Source organism: Xiphophorus couchianus, chromosome 24 (genome assembly GCF_001444195.1).
Source record: "Xiphophorus couchianus chromosome 24, X_couchianus-1.0, whole genome shotgun sequence".
NCBI lineage: Eukaryota > Metazoa > Chordata > Actinopteri > Cyprinodontiformes > Poeciliidae > Xiphophorus > Xiphophorus couchianus.
This window is the reverse complement of record NC_040251.1, coordinates 15837880-15862050: the sequence shown is the minus strand read 5'-3', so window position 1 is coordinate 15862050 and position 24171 is coordinate 15837880. Positions and strand designations below refer to the sequence as shown.

At 37.7% G+C, this 24171-nt stretch overlaps 3 protein-coding genes across 8 annotated transcripts in view; 2 read left to right on the top strand and 1 right to left on the bottom strand.

Moving 5' to 3' along the window:
- The first annotated feature begins 2156 nt into the window (after positions 1–2156).
- Positions 2157–4609, top strand: sap18 (Sin3A-associated protein). Its single transcript, XM_028011631.1, has 4 exons — positions 2157–2334; positions 3942–4051; positions 4132–4254; positions 4340–4609. Exons 1-4 carry the CDS (start codon positions 2263–2265, stop codon positions 4494–4496), a joined length of 462 nt encoding a protein of 153 aa, XP_027867432.1. The 5' UTR covers positions 2157–2262; the 3' UTR covers positions 4497–4609.
- Positions 4610–5361: 752 nt separating this feature from the next.
- rtraf (RNA transcription, translation and transport factor) lies at positions 5362–8715 on the top strand. Its single transcript, XM_028011630.1, has 8 exons — positions 5362–5537; positions 5860–5984; positions 6059–6158; positions 6961–7041; positions 7118–7206; positions 7957–8025; positions 8096–8144; positions 8238–8715. The coding sequence occupies exons 1-8, from the start codon at positions 5477–5479 to the stop codon at positions 8390–8392; spliced, it is 729 nt and encodes a 242-aa protein (XP_027867431.1). The 5' UTR covers positions 5362–5476; the 3' UTR covers positions 8393–8715.
- Positions 8716–9151: 436 nt separating this feature from the next.
- The window catches only part of nid2a (nidogen 2a (osteonidogen)), a 47467-nt gene continuing 32447 nt past the window's right edge, over positions 9152–24171 (bottom strand). For 2 of the 6 annotated variants that reach the window (XM_028011175.1, XM_028011176.1), the window contains exons 22-44: positions 24012–24133; positions 23832–23934; positions 23281–23414; positions 23088–23190; positions 22224–22348; positions 21692–21797; positions 21357–21490; positions 21147–21249; positions 20665–20795; positions 20484–20586; positions 20174–20307; positions 19982–20087; positions 19474–19598; positions 19274–19379; positions 17798–17918; positions 17631–17731; positions 16747–16919; positions 15436–15565; positions 15190–15361; positions 12823–12980; positions 12626–12749; positions 12447–12559; positions 9152–10201 (exon numbers count right to left, since the gene is read on the bottom strand). In XM_028011175.1, the coding sequence (XP_027866976.1) occupies positions 10191–10201; positions 12447–12559; positions 12626–12749; positions 12823–12980; positions 15190–15361; positions 15436–15565; positions 16747–16919; positions 17631–17731; positions 17798–17918; positions 19274–19379; positions 19474–19598; positions 19982–20087; positions 20174–20307; positions 20484–20586; positions 20665–20795; positions 21147–21249; positions 21357–21490; positions 21692–21797; positions 22224–22348; positions 23088–23190; positions 23281–23414; positions 23832–23934; positions 24012–24133 (2738 nt within the window). In that variant the 3' untranslated portion in view covers positions 9152–10190. The remainder of the gene's footprint in view (positions 10202–12446; positions 12560–12625; positions 12750–12822; positions 12981–15189; positions 15362–15435; positions 15566–16746; positions 16920–17630; positions 17732–17797; positions 17919–19273; positions 19380–19473; positions 19599–19981; positions 20088–20173; positions 20308–20483; positions 20587–20664; positions 20796–21146; positions 21250–21356; positions 21491–21691; positions 21798–22223; positions 22349–23087; positions 23191–23280; positions 23415–23831; positions 23935–24011; positions 24134–24171) is intronic. The other 4 variants (XM_028011177.1, XM_028011178.1, XM_028011180.1 and 1 more) reach the window with 4 other exon arrangements.

The following is a 24171-nucleotide window of genomic DNA, read 5'->3' as shown; positions in this document are numbered from 1 at the left end:
AGTTGTATCGTATTTTGTCCTAGCAAGTCTAATGTTTCTGTCAAAAGCATTAAGGCGTCTTTTTGTGAGGCTAACAGCCTTTATTGATATAAAATGGAAATGGAGAGAGAAAATTGTCATATTGAAGTGTTGCAGTTTTACCAGAATGAGGCAAAATTGAAGACATGAAGAGGTTTTAATAAGATGTTAAGATAATTTCTAATTCCATAGATTTACTAGTTCTAGATAGATGTTTTTGGTTTTCTAATAGGAGTCTATTAGAGTCAAGAGTGTCCATCATTTTGGAGACATTTTTCATGTTTAAGTCAATTTAAACTGTTGTATTCAGATTAAAAATTTTACTGAACCAGCAGTTTGCAGGGCTGAGAGAACAAAGTGGCATTGTGGTGTGTAGGTGTGTGTGTGGGAAAGTGTATCTGTGTGTGATTGTTGGGACCGTAACTGGACCCAGCGAGAGAGTCGGAAGAAGAGCTTCTCAGATCAGAGTTACGTCTTGGCAGCGGCCGGCGATCCGGACAGAGCGGCTCTGTGTGCGGCAGATGACTGGGACCGATGAGCCTTTCCCACAGTTTGTGGAAGTGTGGGAGCAAAAGAGACTTCCTCGCTTCGACCTTGTGGATTCTCTCGGAAGTCGAATAAAGACTTCGGAAGACGCTAAATTTAAGACAGAGACGCAATCTAGGAAATAAAGATCTGAGAATGGTGAAATTAGGAATCTCCTTAATTATGGTTGGGAATTTATCATATCGTTTATCATTTATCGTGATGAGAATTTTGATTTATCGTTGTCTCAGTTGTACTAATTTCTCTACTATTTGTTCAATGAGTGTCAATAAATGTAAATACATTTAAAATATGATTAAATGCAGCTATTGTGTGCAGTTCAGTGATATAAATCATACTTCTTCATGTAAATGGTGTTTTAAAGAAGCTAATTGTAAATGGGAATGTTTTTCAAGAACAGTATTTGTGTTTGTGGAGCGATAAAGAATGAATAAATGAATGGTTTTTATTGTCACACAATATATTGTGATAAAACTTTAAATCCATACTGTCCATCCCTACTTTTGTAGACTAAACTGCACTGCAGAGTAGTTAGGTATTCTTTGGTGATATGTTTTTGCTTGTATGTAGGTCAAAAAGAGCCACTTTAAGTTGGTTTATCACCTAAAATCTCAATAAAACCCTTTTGTGATAGAATTTGTGTTAATACAAGGCCCTGCTTCGTTGAATGGGTATCAGTGTCAGAGACTCAAAGAGCCACTGTTCGATCTTTCTATCAAGTCCGGAGCAGAAACGGCTGAGAAAAGGAGGATCGTTTCAGTCTGGTGTGTGAGTGGAAATGTGAGAATCAGGGTGAAAGAGTAGAGACGTTTCTGGGCTCTGATCAGCCAGAACAGAGAGCGGCACTGTCAGGAAGAACACAAACAACCACACACTGTACCATCACATACTGTGCAAACATACACTCACATATATGTTGACAGGAATTACACACACACTCACCCACAGACAGTTTAATGAGTGAGCAGGAGTGAAGCATGTGACTGAATGGCAGCTTTCTGTAGGAAGGCTTGGCTGGTTGACACTAAAATGCAGTTTCTACAATAACTGAAAATCTAACAAGCTACAAGAGTGTTAGGTGATTTATAAACATTCTGGATAATGAGAAAGAACATCTAAACCACTGAGATGTTTCCTGTCGTTACAGAAACAACATTCTTTCTTTCAAATGGTTCAGAAAGTCTAATTAGGATTTCTAAATGTAATAAATAATAATGCATGATGTCTCTCAGAGCCCAAAGCATAGAATTAGACAGAACAGATCTGCCCTTATGGATTAGGCATACTGTCACTAATGCCCAATATTTATACATATTTTTCAATTTTGGGACAGATACAGATATGTGATCGGTGCATCTCTACTTGAACTTTCCCACCTTGTGTCACAAATTTTATTTAATTGACTGCACAGCTGCAAAGTAGAAGAAAATCGAACATGGCTTACAGTTTTTGTTGTCGATATTTATTGCTAGCGACAGGATTAATGAGTTTAATATATATTTTGAAGCAAATTTGAATTACATTTCCATTTTGACCCGCAAACCTCACCAGCTGGTGGCGGTAGTGAGCAACAGAACGTTGTTTGCCAACCGCTAATAAAGTCAAGAAGAAGTCTCTCACCACCTTGTTCGTTGCTGTAGCTACGAAAAGAGCACGGAGGCGGACTTCGTTGTGTGACTGTATTATTAATAAATAACAATGGCGCTTGAATCGCGGATTACACAGGAGGAAATAAAGAAGGAGCCAGAGAAACCCATCGATCGGGAAAAGGTAAATAACAGGATTTTACTCCTGCTGCTTGTTTTACTTCTGTACCCCGAGCTAACCTAGTTAGCATGTGATGCTAATATCAGAAAGCAAACTATTGAACGGTATTTGTAATATTAGATCAAATGCATCGCAGTAGTTAAATTGTGTGAAAATTTGCTGTGGTAATGTTAAGCTATTTAATAGTCACGGGGGGGAAAAACTGGTAAATAACGAAAAGTCAACGTGTCGCGCTAGCTAATGCTTTACTAGCTAATGGCTATTCAGCGTGAGCATTAAAAGATGTTTAATTTTATGTTTCTCTTTAAAAATATGTAGATTTTATGTCATGTAGTGTTGTAACTTTCTTCTCGAAAGTCTATATTTGCACTATTTTTAAATGAAAATTAGAATCAAGCAGGTTGTTAAATATATTTTATGTCCGACGCTGAAAGCCAGGGGCTTTTTAGTAAAGGGCTATTCCGCCTGTTTTAGTGGATCTGATTCTGATTTCTGGTTCAGCTCTGAAATACTTATATAATCTTTCATATGTGAAACCTTTAGACATTTTAGGCAAACATTAAACGGGATGCTTGTAATGCCTCATGTGGCAAATTTTTAAATATCACAAAACACTTTTATCAGAAATTAAACTTTGCTTTTAATATTATGATTTATATATAGAATAATCTAATCCAGAGTTGACTAAACATTTTGGTTTTTTAACCAAAAAGAAAGCATGCTAATATCACTCTTTCCAAAACTCATAAATATTTATTTATGTATTACTTTAGGCTGTATTTTAAAGGATTTTAGTCCATTTTAGAATAATACAATCCAAATCTACTTTTTTGTATTGGGCTCTAAATAATACAATCCATCTAACCTGTCCCTGCTCAATGAAACAGCCCCTCATCATGATGCTGCCACCACCATGTGTTACTACACATGTCCAAGTTTGACTATTGTTAGTGGTTATGATTGAACTAGTGCTGATAAAATGTAAGAAAAATATCAATTTATTGTAAAAATGTTCTACTTTTGAAACTCAGGAATTAGTAAAAAAAATTTCTAGAAAAAGTCTGAGTTTTTTTTCTATCTGCAATGACCCTAATACACGGTTGTACTTTTAATGCGTCAATAGGTGCTCTACCTTTTATTAAGGTAGCGTGGTAGTTTATTTACCCTGGCCAACCTGCCAGCTACACACTAATAAATTCTGTACTTTGATTAGCTTTTGTAAGTTATTGGTGTATTTTGACATCAACATCAATAATTTCCCTCATTGCACAGGAATAAATTAACATATTAATGCATATAATCATGTTTCATTTGTCACCTTTTACATGTAAGCACGATTATAAATGTTTTTAAGTATTATCTGTCCCTCACTAAAAGGTTGCGTTGTAGTAACTTGGTTTTGCCACTAGATGGCAGTCCTGATGGATTGATTGTGTAGATGTTGTGTTGATACCTGTCAAAAACTTTATTTAAAGACAAACGGTGTTTATTAAAGTAAATTTGCCACACTAACAAGTATTTATAAGCTCATTTGATTGTGTAGAATACTTTTGGACTGTTTCTGCACTGCTTATGTTAAAAGATATGCTTGATTTTCTCGTTTGCTGCAGACTTGCCCCCTTCTCCTGCGAGTATTTACCACCAACAGTGGGCGACACCACAGATCAGACGAATTTGCTCGGGGCAATGTGCCCTCCAGTGAGCTCCAGATATACACATGGTAACATTTTGTTGGCTTGTCTGTATTTACTTGTCACAGAAATGGAAATGGAGCTGAACTGTTGACTGTATGTGTTGCAGGATGGATGCTACATTGAAGGAGCTTACCAGTTTAGTAAAGGAAGTGTATCCAGAAGCCAGGAAAAAGGGGACTCACTTCAGTTTCGCCATTGTCTTCCCTGATCTGAGAGTAAAGATGTACAAGTAAGTCTAACTCTACAAATCTGTGCTGCCTAGACAGGTTGATCAGAGGAATAGCAGGTAATTGATCTTAACTGATCACTTTCAGGTTGAAGGAGATCGGCAGCACTGTGTCTGGGAGGAAAGGCCTGGATGACGCCATGACGCTGCAGTCTCAGCGTTTCCAGATCGGAGACTACCTGGATATAGCCATCACGCCGCCCAACAGAGCGCCGCCCCTCAACACGCGCATGAGGCCTTTCTGAACGCCCTCTCACACTCTGAGAGATGGATCTTTATTTTGTGTTTTCTCATCTTAAATTGTTTCATTCATTTGTAAAACCTGATGTTTAATAAACCTGGTTTTTTTTTTCAAAGACTAAGTTTAATTTTTACTGACTGTTATGAGAGGCTTCTCTGTAAAACTTTAGTAATTAGAAGTAATTGTAATTGACAGTAGACTAAAAACATATTCTGCATTTTAGCAAATTTAAATGTGGTGTAAGTAATTTCTCACAAATCAAATATTGACTCTCTAAGTATTAGAGACAGGAAAGAAAATAAAGTAAATAATTTTGGTTCTTTACTTGTTTGTAAATTACTATTGAGATAAGAAGGAAAAAGTAAACTTTCAAGAACAAAAACCCATAAAACGTATTGAGAACAAAGTAGAAATGTTTTTTTTAAAGGAAAAAATGCCACAATAGTGCTAGTAGAAATTAAAAAAGTTAAAGAATAAAGGAAAAATGGGAATTATCAAGAAGGAAGGAAGTCGTATTTTTCAGAATAAAGTTGAAATTTCTCAAGACAAATGTCTATTTAAAAAGTCACAACTTTTCAATAAAAGGAGAGTTAATAAAAAGTATAATGAAGAGAGTTGTAATGCTCTCTATGACGCTCGTATTTGATGTAATATAGAGCAGTACGGTTTTTTTTTTGTTTTTTTTTACAAAATAATGTTTTGTCTTTTTATGCAAAAACCCCCACATCTTTACGAAAAATTGTTTAAATAAAAAAGAAGTTATCAAAAAATAATTAAGGCTACTATTTTAGAAAAGTGACGATATTTAAATTTCCTTCTTCAGTGTTAAGGATTTTATTTTGAAAGGTCAGTTAAGAACTAGTAGGGTCCGACGTGGGCGCATGCGCACTGCTATACACAAGACGTTAGCAGAGCAGTAGCCGCACAAGTCCACAGTCTCTAAATAAGAAAAGCGGAGATTTTGCGCAAAGTATTTGTTCTGAAATGTTTCGCAGGAAACTGACTGCGCTAGACTATCACGACCCGAACGGATTTGACTGCTCAGGTGAGGGAGAAAAGTGACTGATTAGCCGGTTTCGTTCAGGTTTTCACGGAGCTAGCTGACGTGCGTACGTATTCTGAACCGTGTCGCCATAAGGAAACAGTGAATTGCCAGACTAAAAATAGGAATATATGGAGGCATTATACGCTTTAAATTAATATCAATGCAGTTTAATGCTTCCTATTTAAGCAAATGTATTTACTAATGTTAGTAAACTTTAATATTCTTATTAAAAACGTATTAAAGGCTCTTAATGAAGATTTCTGGTATGATTTTATTAAAGGCACCAACTCATTTCTGTACTAATGGTCACATTTTGACTCAGATGAAACCCAGTTCAGGAACTGCGTCGTGTGGCTGGAGGACCAGAAGATCCGACACTATAAGATCGAGGACAGAGGCAACCTCAGGAACATTCCCAGTTCAGACTGGCCCAAAGCTTATGAGAAGGTGAGACTGTCCAGATCTCTGGACAATCTGGACACCATGACCTGTGTTTAAGCTTTCTGCTTGTGTTTCTGTAGTACCTGCAGGATCTGAACTGTCCCTTTGGAGTTCAGGAGAAGAAGGAGGCCCTGGACTGGCTGCTGGGTCTGGCTGTACGCTACGAATATGGAGACAATGGTAAGACATACAGCAGATTGAAAATATATCTGATTTTATTTGATCAAGCAACATTTTTTACAGACAGGTCTGATTCATAAAACTTCCTGGACGAATTTAGCATCTGCAGTGGATTTAAAATAACCAAATTAAAGAGCTGAAGTCACAAAAAAGTGAAGTAAATAAAACATAATTCTTCATGTTTTTGTACATAACTTTATTTTCAACAATTACTACACTTATTCAACGACGTATTAGCGCCATTGTAGATAGAAAAAAAGGAGTAGAACATTTTCTAGAAAGAAATCAAAGAAAGTTTCAGATTTTGAGATGTTGAAAATTTGGTAGAAAGAACTTAAAAATTATTTTAGATTAATCTAAAAACAGTTTAGTTTGTCACAATTTCCTAGAATTTATTTTATTTTTTGCAAATTTTTGTCTTTTCAAACTCAGAAATTTCCACATGTTTTTCAATAAAAAATCTAAGATTAGTCTAAAAAATATGTTTGTGTTTTCTGGAGCTTTACCCCCTTTTTTTTCTACCCACAATGACCATCACACACTGAAGCTAATGTGTACAAACATTTGTTTCTTTACCGGCTGTTTTCAGCCAGTCCTTAAAAATTATTTACTTTTGCATTTACAGGATATTAAAACAAAAGCACCAGATTATAAACTCACCTCAAAACAATACTTTTCATTTTTAAATGCTAACATTTTGAAGGCAGTAGAAATAAATCCGTCCCAAGTTTTCCTCAGGTGAAATACTGACGATGACCACTAGATGGCGGTGCAACACAACTTATTTTCTTTCGTTATGCAGTTGAAAAGTATAAGAACTGTCAGCCGCTGGACACGTCTGCTAACAGCGATAAAGCCGTGGATCCTCTTGTCAACCTCGACAGTAAGTAACCCCCCCAACTCTGTTTTCCTTTCACTGTTTCAGTTAATTATAATGTTTGTTTTTCTTATTCTTTTAGGTAACTCCCCAGATTTTAAAGCAGGAGTCACAGCATTGGCCAACATCCTCAAAATACAGCGGCATGACGATTACCTGGTCATGCTAAAGGTGAGAAGAGAGTGATGTCATCCACATGAATCTGCTACAATCTGTATTTTGGGGGGATTTAATGGATAGGCCCACACAAAGTAGCACAACTGCAAGAAAAAAGAAAACTACATAGATTACAGAGGTGGGTAGAGCAGCACTACTTCAGCATATTTCTACTCAAGTAAAAGTCAAGAAATTACTCAAGAGTAAAAAGTCTACTCAAATTTTCATTTGATATTTAAAAATTGTGTCATTAGATGGACCAAAATATAGTTTAGTGGAAATGTTGGTATTTTAATGACAATAATTCATATAAGCAAAAAAAAAAAAATCAGGCAAAAGAAATCAGTTTCTTTCAATAAAAAACTTATAAAACTTTACTTGAAACTGCAGGTTTGTGTCATGTTTGGTTTGTTTTTCATTCAGTGGGTAGAAAATCCAGAATTTCACTCAAGTAAAAGTGTACGCTGTATTAAAACTACTCCTAAAAATACATTTAATTGAGTAAAAGTAAGCAGTTACTACATAACTCTGGTAGACTATGAGATTAAAAAGTCCTGCCACCAAATTTAAGACCTCTGATTAACATATTTAAAGTCAACTTATTGTTTTTCAGTGAATTTAAGGCCTTAATTTGAGATAGCTTTTTTATGGAGATTGTAAGTTTTTTAAAATTCCAAGTCAGAAGAATTAAGTGGTTGAGTTTGATTTCCTTATTAGGAATTGCAGCAATGCTCTCTAATCAATGCATCTTCCTGTTCTTGGCAGGCCATCCGTATCCTGATCCAGGAGAGACTTTCACCAGAGGCCATCACTAAGGCCAACCAGAACAGAGAGGTGAGCTGAGGACATGCGTGAATATCTGAACTCTGATTTAAAACTAAAAACGTTCTGTGGTTCTTTGCAGGGTGTTCTGGTTGCTTTGGATAAACACATTCTGGGTTTCGACACTGGAGGTGAGTGAGGTTAAACCTCTCGTTTTTGTTTTTTTTTGTTTTGGTTTCAAACTCGCGCAGTATCGATATTCCTCCTCTTTTCCCCCCCGGCAGACGCGACCCTGAACGAAGCGGCCCAGATTCTGCGCCTGCTGCACATCGAGGAGCTGCGGGAGCTGCAGACGAAGATCAACGAGGCCATCGTCGCCGTCCAGGCCATCATAGCCGACCCCAAGACGGACCACCGGCTGGGCAAGGTCGGCAGATGAGAGGCCAAGGTCGCTGGAGTTGATTTGCAGAGAAAAGCAACTTTTTTTGTTCAAAGACATCTGAAGGAAATGGGTTTTTTTTTTCAGTTGTTGCATGAGATGGGCCAATTTGGACAAACTGAGCAAAGATCCAAGTTTCAGAGGCAAAGATTTGTTTTCTTAAAGAAGGGAAACTGTTGTTGTAGTTCTGGTAAAGAAATGAAATTCCTCAAAAGTGGAGGATTGTGTTGAACTCTGCTATTTTTTTTTTTTTTTTGAATAAATGTTCATTTTGAGGCTAAAATCACAGGATGTGATTTATACAACAGCAAAAAAAAAAACTTGTATCAAATCACATTTTATTGATATAAATATCACATCTCGTTAACAAGAAAAGGTTTAAAATGTGGGCTGCGCAGTTGGTAGAGCTGTTGCCTTGCAGCAAGAGGGTCCTGGGTTCGATTCCCGTGTTCTCCCTGTGCATGCGTGGGTTCTCTCCGGGTACTCCGGCTTCTTCCCACAGTCCAAAAACATGACTGCCAGGTTAATTGGTCTCTCTAAATTCTCCCTAGGTGTGAGTGTGTGTGCACGGTTGTTTGTCCTGTATGTCTCTGTGTTGCCTGGCGACCTGTCCAGGGTGTACCCCGCCTCTCGCACGGAACGTAGCTGGAGACAGACACCAGCAACCCTCCTGACCCCGTTAGGGACAAAGGGTGAACAGAAAATGGATGGATGGGTTTAAAAATGTCAAAATATTCAGCAAAATAAAACAACATTTTCTCCTGTGGGGAATCCAGGACTGCAGCTGTTGCAATCTGTGGGTTGTGCTGCTTTTGTTTCAGAAATGTATTTTATTATTAATACAGGTTTGCTGCTGGCATCAGTCCGATTAGCACCATTTATGTCCGAACCGCAGATTCAAGCGCTTCGTCTAAGCTGCAGTTTTTTTAAACTGAAGCTAACACAAAGAAATAATAACTCTACATAAAACCAACATTTCTTGTAGTTCTTGGCGACATGCAGCTGAATTTGCCATCTCCTGGCTCTGGAGCAATACTAATACTGCTGAATCCAAATAATTATTAATAAGAAAGAACACAAATTACTTAAAAGGTCACTGAAGTTGCATGAAACAGAAACTGTACGCAGAAAAACCCTGATGCTGTTACTGTTCTGTTTTCCAGCTTCCGTTGAGTTAAAAGCAGTCAATATCTTACCTGTAGTAGATAACAATCTGCATTATATTTAGAATAAGTCGCTAAAGCTAACGGCTAACCAGCTATCGACCAAAATTTATTCTAAATTAAGACAGCAGGAATCATACCTACTGCAGAACTAAATTGGTGTCAAACATTTTAGTTTGTGCCGCTATAATTTTTAAGACTAACAAATCTATAAATTAATTGTGCTATGTTTGTGTGGCTTGAATATTTGTAGCACAGCTGATTGAGACTAAATTTGCTCAATTTTGTTAACCTTCGATGACATCTGGAAACATTTATTAATTTCTTTAAAATGACAGCGGCACAAACCAGCATCAACGTTTTACACCAATATAGTGAAATTCAAAATTGATTAACTGCTTCCAACTTTTTACTTCCCTTTAAGTGATAGGAAAACACTTGTGAAAAACCTTTAAAATCTTTTGTTCTGTAGCTTTGATAGAAAACAAAATAACTCAAAACAGTAGAAAAAAATTGGGTATAAAAAAATTTACAAAACATTTACTTTGGGTTATATTTTGAGGGTGAGGACAGTGAGGGTTGTAACTCTTGCTTCCATCCAGCGACTGTAGCACCAAAGGACTGCTGGTCCTTCGTTAGAGGCTCCCTGTGAAACGAGAGCAGAAGATTAGTTCCATGATGTCTAATCAGCCAGAGGAGGAAGTCAGGTTTCCCTTCCAGTGTAAATCTGAATGTTTTTAGTGCCTCTGTTCCCTTTAGTGAACGAGTTTTCAATGTGTTGACGTATTCAGCAACAACTGCGTTTCCGTTGACCAAATAAGTGTGGAAATTGGAAATGTAAAAATAAATCTGCTCAATGGAAACACGGCAATTTTGAAAAAAACCTCACGTTTTTTGCTAAAATGTTTTTGTGCTAGGATGAAGTGGTGTTTTGTCTATATTGAAATTAGCGTATTTTGCAAAACTGCAATGGAAACCTTTTTAAAATCATGAGTCACATGATCAACAACTAAATGTTGCTACTGACAGAAACGACAAAAAAGACAATAGGAAGTAGTAGTAGGATGACTGCGTGACTTAATGACTTACCTTCTGAACAAATTTATTCACGTGAAGTTAATTTAATTTTGCATTTAATAGAAACAATACAACTGTGTTTTTTCAAAATTACCGTAGTTGAATATTTTGTTGAAGTTTTGCACACATTTATTGGAAATACAGCTGGTGTGTTGACATAATCAACACAAGCAGTATTTCCATTTACCATATTATTGTGCAAATTAGAAATATGAAAATTAATTTGCCAATGGAAATGCGCCAATTTAAAAAATATATTTTTGCTAAACACTAGCGAAAAATGGGGTGGATAAGGTGGTGTTTTGTCTATATTCAAATTAGCATATTTACTAAACTGCAGTGAAAACACTTTTTTTGAATCACAAGTCACATGATCAACAACCGTATGTTGCTACTGTTGGAAACAACAAAGAAGACAACAGGAAGTAGTAGGAGAATGATGTTGTGACAGTTTTTAACGACTTCTGAACAAACTTATTCACGTGTGATTTTAATTTAATTTTGTAATTGATGGAAAAAATACAATTGTGAAATTGTCTCTTTTTGTTTTTTACATCAGCTGAATATCGGCAAAGTCTTGCAGCACATTTATAACAGAATAGCGGCTAACGGCAGCTTTAAAGTCTCCCCTAACCCAAACACCTAGCATGAGTGCTGTAGAGCTGTCATCAGCCGCCTTTGAAGGGAGCGGCAGACATCATCGGGATTGGTGCTGTGCAGATGTGTGACATCTGCCAGGGTGCCAATTTGGGGATTATCCTGTGTTTAGAGAGGCTGCGTCGCACTATGAAGGTGTTTGAAAAACAGCCCTGAGGACATCTACACTCATTAACAAGTCAGACATGATGACCCAGTCAAAGTACAGGCAGAGGGTCGTCAGCGACGGTGTAATTATGGCTGCTCGGTTCACACACTGTGAGTCAGGACGGTCGCCGCGCAGGCCAGATGGATCTTGTCTCTTATGAGCGGTGCTAAAGAATTGAGCAATGTTTTACATTTAAAGGTGACTATACACATGAAGGGTGTTAATATATCAATATATTTCTTTCTTTTAAATAAAAACAAGCTGTTTTGTTTTGAAGAGCCATGTTGCATCTGGAGTTGAACTGATTGCAGCTTTTTGGTCGATCAAAAATTTGGCCAGTACTGATTTTCTGTCTGAAATTTTGCTAAATGTGGCAAAAAGTTGCTGATGTTATTAAACTTAATTATTAACTGAAAACGTGCAGACGTGAGTCTGTTGAGAAACAGACAGAGGCTGATTTTTAGACCTTTCACTGTAAAAACACAAATTCTTACCAAGTATATTTGGTTAAGTTTCTAGTGCAAATATCTTGGTACGTTGAAATAAGACAAAACTAACAAGAAACCGTTCAGCAAGATATATTAGCTTGTTTTAAGTAAGTAAATACTTAGTATTAAAGAAAAAGTTCTACTTTCACTGGCAGATAAATTCACTTACATGAGAAAAATGTCTTGTTATAAGTGAAATAATCTGCCAGTGAACTAGAACTTTCTCATCAATTTTAATGAATTATTTACTTGAAACAAGCTTTTATATCTTACTGAGAAGTTACTTATAAGTTAGTTTTGTCTTATTTCAAGAATATTAAGATATTTTCACTAGAAACTAGACTAAAAGTCTTGGTAATATTTTGTGTTTTTGCAGTGTAGAGAAGATCGGCTGATTTATCAGGGTTATAAAATCTGCTGATCTCTTGTCCAGATAAAACCATTTGTGTTTGATCTAGATCTACATTTATTTTAGGAAAGTCAATAAAAATGATACTTGAAGACTCTCCATCCCATCTCACCTGGTAGACAGTGGGTGGTTGCTATGGTGATGCCGTAGAGGTGAGACCGCTGCTCAGGCAGATATTCGTCGGTGAACTTGCTGCTGACTTTGTCGACTGCGATCACGCCGTCCCTGTGACGACCCAGTGGTTACTAACCAGTAACAGAAACAGACTGACAGGTCATCAAAGATGGCTACCTCCTCCAGTCGCTGAAGTAGAAGTGGTTGCTATGGTAAACCATGCTGAACGGGTAGTTCAGGTCAGAGTTGATCACCCTGCGGCCGGATCCGTTTGGAGATATGCACTCCAAACGCTTGGTGCCTGACGAAAACAGAATCGATTCCAGATCAATGCTGCTTTCAGGAAGTGAAGAGAACACACCTGGGATGTTTACCTGCATCGCCCCAGCAGATCTGCCCAGAGGAGAGGTCGTAGGTCAGCGCGTTCGGCAACCCGACGCCGTCAGATACAACCACTCTACGGCCCTGACCGTCCACAGTGGACGTCTCGATCTTCGGCGCCTCTCGGTTCCAGTCAGTCCAGTAAAGACTCCTGTAGAGAGTCAGAGTCAGCGCAGAAACCAGTTTGAATGCTGGGAAACAATTATTTTCATATAAATTAGCATATTAATATTACATGTTATTAAAATTATTCTAATCAGTTACTCAATCTATTATTTTGATTTACATTCTGCTGATTATTTTATCAAGATTGAAAATCAGAGGTGGGTTAAAGTCTCCAACAATTGTACTCAAGTAAGAGTAAAACTACTTCAACTTATTTTTATTCAAGTAAAAATAACTAGTAGCCATCAAAGAAATTACTGATGTAAGAGTAAAAAAGTATTTGGTAAAAAGTACTGAGCAACTGATCAAATTATCAATCATTTAATATTTTAAAATTGCATAATCAGACAGACCAAAATATAAAGTTAGGTGGAAATGTAGCTATTTTAAGGACAAAAATGACAATAATTCATATAAATAACAAAAAATAAATAAATAAATTATATCAAGCAATTGCATTTATTTTTCAAATCAATTAAAAACTTACAAAACTTTAACAAAAATTGCAGGTGTGTGTCTGTGTGGTGAATGTTTGGTTAAAACATGTTTGTTTTTCATTCAGTGGGTAGAAAATCCAGAACTTTTATTCAAGTAAGAGAAGAAATACTTCATAATAAAATTACTCAAGTAAAGTAAAAAATACAGTATAGTGAAAATACTATTAGAGGTATTTTTTTCAAAAAGTTACCCAACTCTTAAAAAAAATTTATATTTGCTTTTATAAATAATAAAATTAGCATTTCATTTTTTAAATACTTGACCGTTTAGCAGTTAAAAAAGCTCAGTCCTTGCAATAAAGTGTAGAGAAAAATATTTTGATTTTTTTTATTATCCGAGTGAAATTAATAACTGGATGAAAAAGTTTTTCTTATTTTCTGCCACTTGAGGAGTAGAACATATTTACAGACTAATTTTTTTCATCTTAAATGTGAAATATTTAAATTTTTTGTACAGTTTTGGCTAAATATATCCAACTATTTCATTTAACAATTAATGATTAATCGGGATTAATCGTGTCAGCTCTACTAGCAATGTAACACAAATTAAAATCTAAGACATGTGGCATGTCCCCTTTATTCTGCTTCCTCTCATCTCAGTGTGAAATTTGATCAAATGCAGATGTAGCGCATTAAGGATGCAGAATTTACAGCTGCATTAAATAATACAGCAAACATGATTTTGGTAAAGAAGGTTCCAGCTCGTAGATTTCCTTCTGTTTCTTATCATGTTAAGTTTAGAGACTCGTGTCTAGAAACCAGACGCAACAAGACTCAACGGAGCGAGAAAATGCAGAACCTTCTGCTCTGCGTGGATCCAGACTTTGTTGACTCACAGCTTGCGTTAAATTTCCTGCTTTTAATAAAAAGCCGATCTGTGTGTTCCCTGCTGCGCATGAGTCACTCCTCTGAGAAGAGAGACGCTCAGCTCTGGATGATTAAACCTCCAAACACAACTTTTTATTTAAAAAGCAAAATTAGCAATAAATAATGCTGTATTACTGCGTTCAGCTCATGAAATGAGACAGTTTAGTTAAATTAAGATTAACAGAGAAGCATAAAGTATAAAGTGTGAAGATTTTTATCATCAGAACTCAACTAATAACAAACAAAAAAGATAATTAAATAATTTTAAAATGTAAATGTATGGGTATACAATGCACCGATCCACTTTTTTCACTTTCGACACCGATATCTGAGGTTTAGTATCGGCTGACACTGATACAGAAAAGCAGCTGAATTGACTTTCTTTATTTTAAAAGCACAGACACAAATGTACTAAATTACAAATTTATTTGATCACTTAAACACACAAGTTTGGTCAAACATGTCAAAATTTGTGACTCAGTGCAATTGGGAGTAAAACAAATACATAAATAAATAAACTGACAAAAATAAACTGCAACAAACCTTTGAAATGGTCCAGAAAGTGACATTAGTTGTTCTAAATATAGTGTAAAACAAATACTAAAGCATAGCAGTAAATATATTGGGAACATTGTCACCGATAAGTGATCGGGGCCAATACAGATATTGATATCAGATCGGTGCTTCTCTAATACATTCAGTCTCTTTGTTCTTGTTTTGTTTTTGTTTGTTTTGTCTGAAACTGATCTTGAGGTAATATCAAACTTTTTTAATCTTAATTTTCTCCAAACTAAAGAACTTAAAACAAACAGGATGGATTAAAAGTCTTACCCGGTGGATGAGACAACTACGATGGCCCGTGGGTTGACCAGGTCCGAGTCGAACAGGGTCCGCCTCCTGCTGCCGTCCAGGCTTGCGCTTTCTATCACGTCTGTGTTCGAGTCGACCCAAAACATCAACCTGCGCTTGGCATCCAGAGCCAACCCCTCTGGACTGACGAGATCTGCAGGCAGAGGGCGCTGTTGTTTAACCCAGAGCAGAGTAAAACCACTCAGGTCGAAGAAGAGCAGGCTTTACTTGTGTTGATGAGCGTCTCCGGTTCAGCTCCAGACGCCATTGAAGCTCTGTTGATCGTCCTCGCTGACAGATCCGTCCAGTAGACTTTATTTTCCTTGCAGTCGTAGGCGATACCGACAACAATGGAGCCCTGCATGTAAACAAACATTAGCATCTCAGTTGGGGTTAGCTTGGAGCAGGGTGAATTTTCAATTACAAGAATCACAAATCAGAAGGTTTCGCCCAGTGTTTTGTAAGCCTGTCAGGCCACCAGGCTGAACATTCCTTATTTTTCTAAGTTTTTTTTTTAAATGTTTGCATTTTTTAAGACTTAATAGTTGGTGTTCATGTATTAATCTTCCAATCTTTCAATAACATATAATTATCAAGTGATATTTTCAAATTTCCTGTCAGCTTTAAACATATTTTAATTCAAAAACACGACAGAGCGCTGGATGGATGACTGCCCCAGCACCGCGCTTAGCAAGTTTTCTGAGGGAAACCTTGAAAACATGACTTAGAAGAAATTCCACTTTGCAATTTAGCGCCTTGAAATTGAGCCTCTGTCTCTTTAAAAACTCCACCTTCAGGAAGTCATCACAAACATGGCTCCTCTATTAACCCTTTAACGTTTTTACCAGCATTAAACTGAGAGGTAGCTCATATAATGAGGTATTTGGTAATTGCTGCTGGCTAGTCTGAAGGAGCTGAATGGGGGAGGAGCTGCATCTTGAAGGCGGGGCTACGTCCACCCAGACGTTTTGGACAGCTGAATGGTTGCCATAGAGATTAATGGATTTCTCAAACATGCATAATAATAATAGTACTAAAATCAACACTCCATGTATGTTTTGGATGAAGGAATATCATTAAAGCTTAAAAAAGTAGATTTTTCATAACACTACCTCCTTAAAAACCATTCCTCCATCATTTTGATGAGAGCGAAATTTGAGTAGGCCAAAAGGAGAACAAAATGGTTGATGGATTTAGTTAAATGACTGATTATGATGTTTTAACCTAAGATTTTGCTCGCATATTTAATTTTTTTTTCATTATATGTCCATACATATCCCTCCAGAATGGACACAAACTCAAATTTATCAACTCAAATTTTAAACTTCCCAGCATTTAGTTTGTTTCTTCTGATGAGCACATCTGCTCCAGAGGAGGCGTCAGAAACGCATCCACAGCAGATGTTGCACAGATGTCTCACACATTGCATCACTTCACACATCGGGTGTAGACAGCCAATAAAAATGACAAATGGAGGCTAAATCATGACATGCTTCTTACACTGATCTGATGGAAAGTTTAACCTGAAGCGGTTCTTACGTGGAGTGTCAACAGCGTTTTGGAGCGCTCTGCGTCCAGCCGGCTCCCGTTCAGAGGCAGGGCTCCGATTTTCTGACCCTGAGCGTAGAGGAGAGTGACGGCGGTTTTCGCCGGAGGCGTCACATCCGGACGGGTGATGGGACGGACGATGGGCGGGGCCACCGATGGGAGGCCTGGAACGAGCAAAATGGACGAAAATGAAAATCTGTGATTGTATTCAACCTCCTTGACTCTAATGATGGTTATGAAACAACATGAGTCAAAAGTACACAAAACAATAAACTAAATATACAACCATTTTTAATTAAACCACTAAAAATGTCAGGCTTTTTCTTTCTTAGAAAGGGAAGTTTAAATCATTGTAGATCTAAATCTTAAAATGCAAAGTAATTAGCATCCAGCTAGCTAATTACTTTGGATGAAAAAAGATAAATATTCAGCCTTTTCCCACCAGTAAGAACAGGATTTGTGTCACTCTTTAAAAAAGATAGTTACATTAAGCCGATTTGGTTGCTAAAAGTCTTAATATTTTAATTTGTTTATTGTATTTCTGCTCTAATGAAAGATAAAAGTTTCCATCTACATCTACCACTTGTGCTGGCGGGCCACACAGAATCAATCCGAGTGCCTCAAAGGACCCCCGGACCTCACTTTGGACACCCCAGTCAGTTTTTTCTACAAATGCTACAAAAACATACATCTGGCAACATCACATTTCTTTTAAGGAAATATTCCTTAAGAATTTAGATATTGTGCACTTCTTTATCATAACATGATAAAGATTTAGCTTAAAATCCCAATAAAATACAATAAAGTTTGAGATTGTAATTGTGTGGTTGTGTTACTTTTGCAAGGAGAGAATAAAAGATAAAAAGTTGACTTACATGCTGGTTTGACTGCGTCGTGTGAGCGAGTACCATCTATTTCCCGGCCCTCCTGATCCACACACCAGCAGTAAGTGGACTCCCCGTAACACTGGACCGGACTGAGAGCGCAGAGCGATCACAATCAGAAGATCTGAAATTATTTCTGCCGTTCAGCGTGAATCTACCTGAATTCTCCATCCGGTTCGCACTGAGGCAAATACTGCTGGGGGTCCGGGTTCCCTCCATAGTGCTCGATCAAACTGGCCCTCCATCTCTCACACACGCTCTCGGCTCGATTGGTAGGCGCTGCGAAGAGCGCAAACCTCTTTTAAAACCAGTAACCACACAACAGAGGCATAAAGAAACTCCTCTGTTGATGCTGTACTTATTCAACTAAATGCAGCACATGTTTTCCAGCTCTCTGAGTTTATGTCGCAATTTGAGTTGGAGTGTTTTATTAATGGTGTGTGAATGCCCTGTGTTTAAAGAGGCACACCCCCACACACACACACTCCAAAATGTTTACCAGACAACAGGCGTTTTAATAACTCAGCTTTAGAACTGAACCTGAAGCCGCTTTATGTTTCTGCTTCTGTCTGTGCAGAAGTAAAAACACAAATTCAGTATTTTCTTAATAGGTTCTTGTGTGATTCATGTGGTTTAGAGGTTACGTAGCATTTAACCACAAAATTCAGTAAATGTTGTGGTTCAGAGCAGCTCATGGAGGCGGTTCCAAACCGCAGAGCTGGAATACTTAATGTGAAACAATAAATCAGGGGTTGTAGTTTAAAACTGTAGAAGATGTAAAACCAAAGGCAAACAGAAAAAGGAAATTTCACTTGAAAAAGTTAGTTGGGGGAAAAAATCTAGAGATGTTCACCAGTTTGGAAAGTTACAAATCGGTAAGCTTTTCTGCCAATAATTCAAACAGCAACAGATCTCAACAAGAAGCAACACTTCAATTATATGCAAAATAAAGACTGAAAACCTAAATATGCTGTGCTGGGTTCATAAGAGAACTGTGCAAAAATAAAAGTCTGTAAATCTAATTGAGATAAAGCAATTAGGACAGAAACAAATAATCGATTATTTAAATAATCTTCAACTAATTAAGTAATCAATTAATTGTTAAGTGGAGTATACAGACTTAAAAGAAGTCTGTAATTCAGCCAAAACTTTAAAAAATACATACATTTTACATGTCATCTAAACAATTTTATCCTCACCTGGTTCAAATTCTGTAAAAAAGTCCTACTAAATATCTTTTTATATCTAATTATTAATCGATTAAATCAAAATTAATCAACAAAATAAGGTTGAGTTTTTCATACGTTGATGTTAGAAGTATTTTTTAGCTGCAGATGCATCATATGCTGCAAATAATCTCTAAAATAATGCTTTGTTTTTGCATTTTAGGCAATAAAATGTTTATTTTCTTAATTAAAAAATGACATAATTGTCTATATGCATCCTTTAATGTATTTCTAATATAATATACAAAAGGCTGAAATTGTTGAAGGCAGAAACTGCAGAGTTTATCGGATTAATTGACAGAAAATTGGATCAAAAAGTGATTGTCTCCTGGTATAAATTCAGTTTCTCCATTTTTAGTTATTTTTGTGCTGATGTCATCCGTCCTCTGCTGGAAGCAGCTTTCTTACCTGGTTTCCTGCAGTCTACAGGTGAAGCGCCAGGTGCAGTCCTACTTCCTGCTCGTTCCTGTCCACTGCTGTCAACACACCAACAATGTCCAGTAGATCCATGGCACTGGAACACAAAAGAGGAATAACATCAATGAACACATAGTAGGAATGAATGAATAAACAGGTGAAAGTGATGCAAAAGGAAACTCTAGAGTTACCTGTTGAGATACAAACTGCCCCTGTGCATCACAGCGAGGGACAAACACTCCAGCTACGGGGTAACGCTCCTGAATGCTGGCCTGTGCTCTGTCTCTCTGCTCCTCACATGGAGTTTTAGGTGCAACTGGTCAAGAAGAAGAAGAAAAAGAGCCAGAAATGCAGGCATTAGCCTGGCTAATGATGACAGCATTAGCATGGCTAACAATGATGGTGGTTAAATGGTTCTCCTGTAATTGTTAGTTGCTTCTTTGCCATTAACACAGTTAGCAACAAGTTCATGAGATTGATTGACAGCACTAAGCCCCGCCTCCTGGCTCTTAGTGGTTGTTTTTGGTCAGGAGTGGTGCATTTCTTCAGACAGCAATAGTAGCTCAAGGAGAAAGTCGTCTTTTCACAGATTATCTGTCTCATAATAAACTGTCACGACACAGTAACAGTTAACAAATATGTAAAAAATATATTTTGTATATCTACTGCAGCTTTAACAGCTAAAACCAACCCTCTTACCTGGTTTCACACAGTCTCTTGGTTGAGCACCAGGTGGGGTTCTAGTTCCTGCTCTCTCCTGTCCGTCTTCATTGACACACCAACAATAACCAGTGGACGAGTGGCACTAAAACACCAACAAAGAGAAGTAGTAAAATTCTAGTAAAAGCTCATAAAGCTTCAGTGCAGAGAAGTAATTTCATGCGTACACACCTGTAGTGGTATGTACTGTCCATCGGTGTCACACTGAGGCACATAGGCTCCAGCTACAGGATATTCACGCGAGCCAGAGGCCTGAACTCTTTCCTTGTGGTGCTCACAGGGAGTTTTAGGACGCTCCGGTTGATCTGCGAGACATTTTGACACTTTTTTGGTTTAAAACATCGAGACGTCAAGGCAGTGTATCATCATTATTGGTTTATATGCAGATGATATTTAACTATTACTGCAAGTAGAGAACTGAAATAGTTCAATAAAAACTTTCATTCTGTTGTGCTGATCGTCAGAAAACCATAAGTCTCACCTGTTCTGCAGTCGACACGAGGTGAACCAGGTCCAGTCCTGGTTCCGGCTCTCTCCTGTCCACTGCTGTTCACACACCAACAATGTCCAGTAGAACCATGGCACTGGAACCAGTAAACACATGTAAAACAGTGATAATTCAGTCTTAAAGCACAGTGGAGAAACGTTCAGTAGATCCTGACCTGCTCTGGTAGATAGAGTCCATTTTGGTCACATTGAGGTATGTAGGCTCCAGGAGGAGGAAACCCATCTGAGCTGGTCTGGACGCTGTCTCTGTGGTGCTCACAGTGAGTCTTTCGACGCTCTGGTTCCTCTTTTGGACGAAGATGACAAACATTTACATCATCATTTAACCTGAAATGTTTAGCAGACCAGAGCAGAAGTGGTTTGGACATAATTGTGTTGTCACCAGCGCATAGTTTGGTCAACGAAGGTATGAATGCATTGTGGAGAACCAAAGAAAGGGAGCAAAAACCTTCTTCTGCCCAAGAAAAATACCAGTGGCAAACTAGAATGGTGGCAATGGTTTAAGGTAAATGTTTGCCAAATATCAGAATATTGACATTTCAGGAAAATTCCCACATCCCAACTCACTTGAGAACCAGAAACCAGCAAACTGTAACAATAAAATAAGAATGGATGGGTCACCGGTAGATAGGATCACCTGTTCTGCAGTCTACATGAGGTAAACCAGGTCCAGTTCTGGTTCCGGCTCGCTCCTGTCCTCTACTATCCACACACCAACAATAGCCAGTAGAACCATGGCACTGGAACCAATAAATAAACATTAAATGCTGTCACTGAAAGACCCAAAGCATTGTAAATTCCAGCTAAATGAAAGCAAAGAGATAAAGATCAGTAAGGAAAGTCTGACCTGCTGTGGTACATAGAGTCCATTTTCATCACACTGAGGTACATAGACTCCAAGTAAAGTGAGTCCATCTGGACTGGTGGTTTGAACACTGTCCCTGTGATGCTCACAGTGAGTCTTTGAACGCTCTGGTTCCTCTGTTGGAAGAATGAGTCACAGTTACACAGTTTATTAGGGACGTATTGTCAGCAGAATACGTTAATGACTGTTCTTAAGTCATTAAACTCAAAAATTAGACTCCGCTTTATCTTCTGTGTCCCCAACTAAATCATCTCCAGATTCTGTTAATATTTGTAAGAATACACACATGAAATGTTATGGTGAATCTGAAACCATACCTGTTCTGCTGCAGTCTACATGAGGTGCACCAGGTGCAATCCTGGTTTCTGGGAGCTCTTGTCCTCTATCGTCCACACACCAACAGTGTCCAGTAGAACCATGGCACTGGAACAGCAAAGAAATATTAAGTAGGTATAAAGAGTCTCAAATGACAGAGTAAACACTGAAAAAACACCATGAAATTGACTGGTTACCAGTGAAATCCAACTTTTCTCAGACTGGTAAATACTCTGGAATTAAGTGCTACAACGTAACACTGATAAAAAATAGCATAGATATACTTTCAACTACAATTTACTAATGCTAGCTGGGCTAATTGTGCTAATGTAACACATTAAACACAAATTGAAAATACAAATTCTGTAAGAATTTTGTTCGTTTCATAACAATAGCTTGATTAATCTTGGTGTGATTTTGCCTTTTCTCCTAAGAAAACTGAAACCTAACACAAATATTCTGCTCAGTGAATCTCTAATAAACACTTAAAATTAGGTGAAAGGTCACAGAAAAGATCAGTGAAGTCCATCTAACCTGCTGTGATATATAAAGTCCATTTTCATCACATTGTGGTACGTAGACTCCAAGTAGAGGAAGTCCATCTGGACCGGTGGTCTGGATGCCATCTCTGTGATGCTCACAGTGAGTCTTTGGACGCTCTGAGAGAGAATACGACACATTTAAACAGTTTATTAGGAAACATACAAAACGTTAGCAGAAGAGATGGGTTGAAAAGCTAACAGCTACTGATCGCTAACAGCTACTGATCTTAAGCAGGAGTTTGTTCACCCAACCAACTCCTTACATTCAGGGGATGGCACAGGTTGCTACAATCAATAGTAGCCACACAGGCACACCCGCTAGAAGGAAACAAACGCACCCAGTACAACACTTTCATTCTATTGGCTGAGAGGTTGCCAGGCGACTGTGCCAAAAGGCGTTTTCAAAAGCGAGCAGAGTCTGAGCATAGACTAAGTGTGAGAACGAGGAGAAGTTTTGAGTACTAGCATTGCAAGTTTTAAGAAAAAAGACACAAAGTCCTGCTTTCAAAATGAAAATGTAAGCAAAAGTATTAAAAGTTTTGCGAACAAAAGAGATGAAATCCTGTTTTCAGACTGAAAACATGTTCTCTTGGATTATGCGTGCATTTACTTCTTGCCCCTCATTTACATTTGGGGACGTCATCTGAAACCCAGCAATTGACTGGTATGAAATGTTTATCTTGTGTTATATTGTTTAGCAATATCTACCTAAACTTTGGTAAAGGGCTGTACATTTTGTATGACGTTCAAATGATCAAAGTCCTCATTTTGATAGTGGAATTAAAAACATTTATTAAAGATTCTGCATCACAATAAATATACCAGGTGCTATTTGGATGAAACCACATTGTCTCACCTGTTCTGCAGTCCACACTTGGTGAACCAGGTCCAGTCCTGGTTCCAGCTCTCTCCTGTCCTCTACTGTCCACACACCAACAATATCCAGTAGAACCATGGCACTGGAACCAGTAAAACACACCATATAGACGTATTCAATGGCACTTTAGAGTTAAATGAATAAATACAAAGGAAAGTACAGAAAGTCTAACCTGCTCTGGTACATAGAGTCCATTTTCATCACACTGAGGTACGTAGGCTCCAACTAGAGGAAGTCCATCTGGACTGGTGGTTTGGACGCTGTCCCTGTGATGCTCACAGTGAGTCTTTGGACGCTCTGGTTCATCTGGGTAATGTGAGTCATAGATTGCATTAACTTTTTTAAGCACCACTATCCGCAGAAACTAAATGACTCAGGACATTACCACAGCTTTAAAATCATTAAGTTTCCAAATTATCAGTTAGTCTCTGTATAAAGTGTTAAACGGTCCAGGAGAAACAACTATAATAGATTATAAAAGACATTTTTCCCATAAGATAAATAATCTGCCAATGAAACCAGTAATTTTTCATCAGTATTAAGGAATTATTCACTTCAAAGAAGTTCCTATTTTGCTGAAAAGTTACTTTTTAGTTAGTTTTATCTTATTTCAAGTGTATTAAGATATTTGCACTATAAACTCTACCAAAAATACTTGGTAAGTTTGTGTTTTTGCAGTGTGTTACGTTAGTTTTCCTATGAAATCCATATTTGGAGTCTCACCTGTTCTGCAGTCGACACGAGGTGAACCAGGTCTAGTCCTGGTTCCAGCTCTCTCCTGTCCACTACTGTTCACACACCAACAATGTCCAGTAGACCCATGACACTGGAACCAGTAAACACATGTAAACAGTGATAATTCAGTCTTAAAGCACAGTGGAGAAACGTTCAGTAGATCCTGACCTGCTCTGGTAGATAGAGTCCATTTTGGTCACATTGAGGTATGTAGGCTCCAGGAGGAGGAAACCCATCTGAGCTGGTCTGGACGCTGTCTCTGTGGTGCTCACAGTGAGTCTTTGGACGCTCTAAGTTAAAAAGTTGAGACTTTACAAAAGCAAACATA

What these genes read in the sequence shown, in the direction of transcription:
- sap18 (XM_028011631.1), top strand. Translation starts at nt 2,263, where the DNA reads ATGGCGCTTGAATCGCGGATTACACAGGAGGAAATAAAGAAGGAGCCA. An exon ending in AACCCATCGATCGGGAAAAG is followed by an intron (nt 2,335 to 3,941) that starts GTAAATAACAGG and finishes CGTTTGCTGCAG; the next exon opens with ACTTGCCCCCTTCTCCTGCG. An exon ending in CTGAGAGTAAAGATGTACAA is followed by an intron (nt 4,255 to 4,339) that starts GTAAGTCTAACT and finishes GATCACTTTCAG; the next exon opens with GTTGAAGGAGATCGGCAGCA.
- rtraf (XM_028011630.1), top strand. Translation starts at nt 5,477, where the DNA reads ATGTTTCGCAGGAAACTGACTGCGCTAGACTATCACGACCCGAACGGA. An exon ending in CTACGAATATGGAGACAATG is followed by an intron (nt 6,159 to 6,960) that starts GTAAGACATACA and finishes TTCGTTATGCAG; the next exon opens with TTGAAAAGTATAAGAACTGT. An exon ending in TCCTCTTGTCAACCTCGACA is followed by an intron (nt 7,042 to 7,117) that starts GTAAGTAACCCC and finishes TTATTCTTTTAG; the next exon opens with GTAACTCCCCAGATTTTAAA.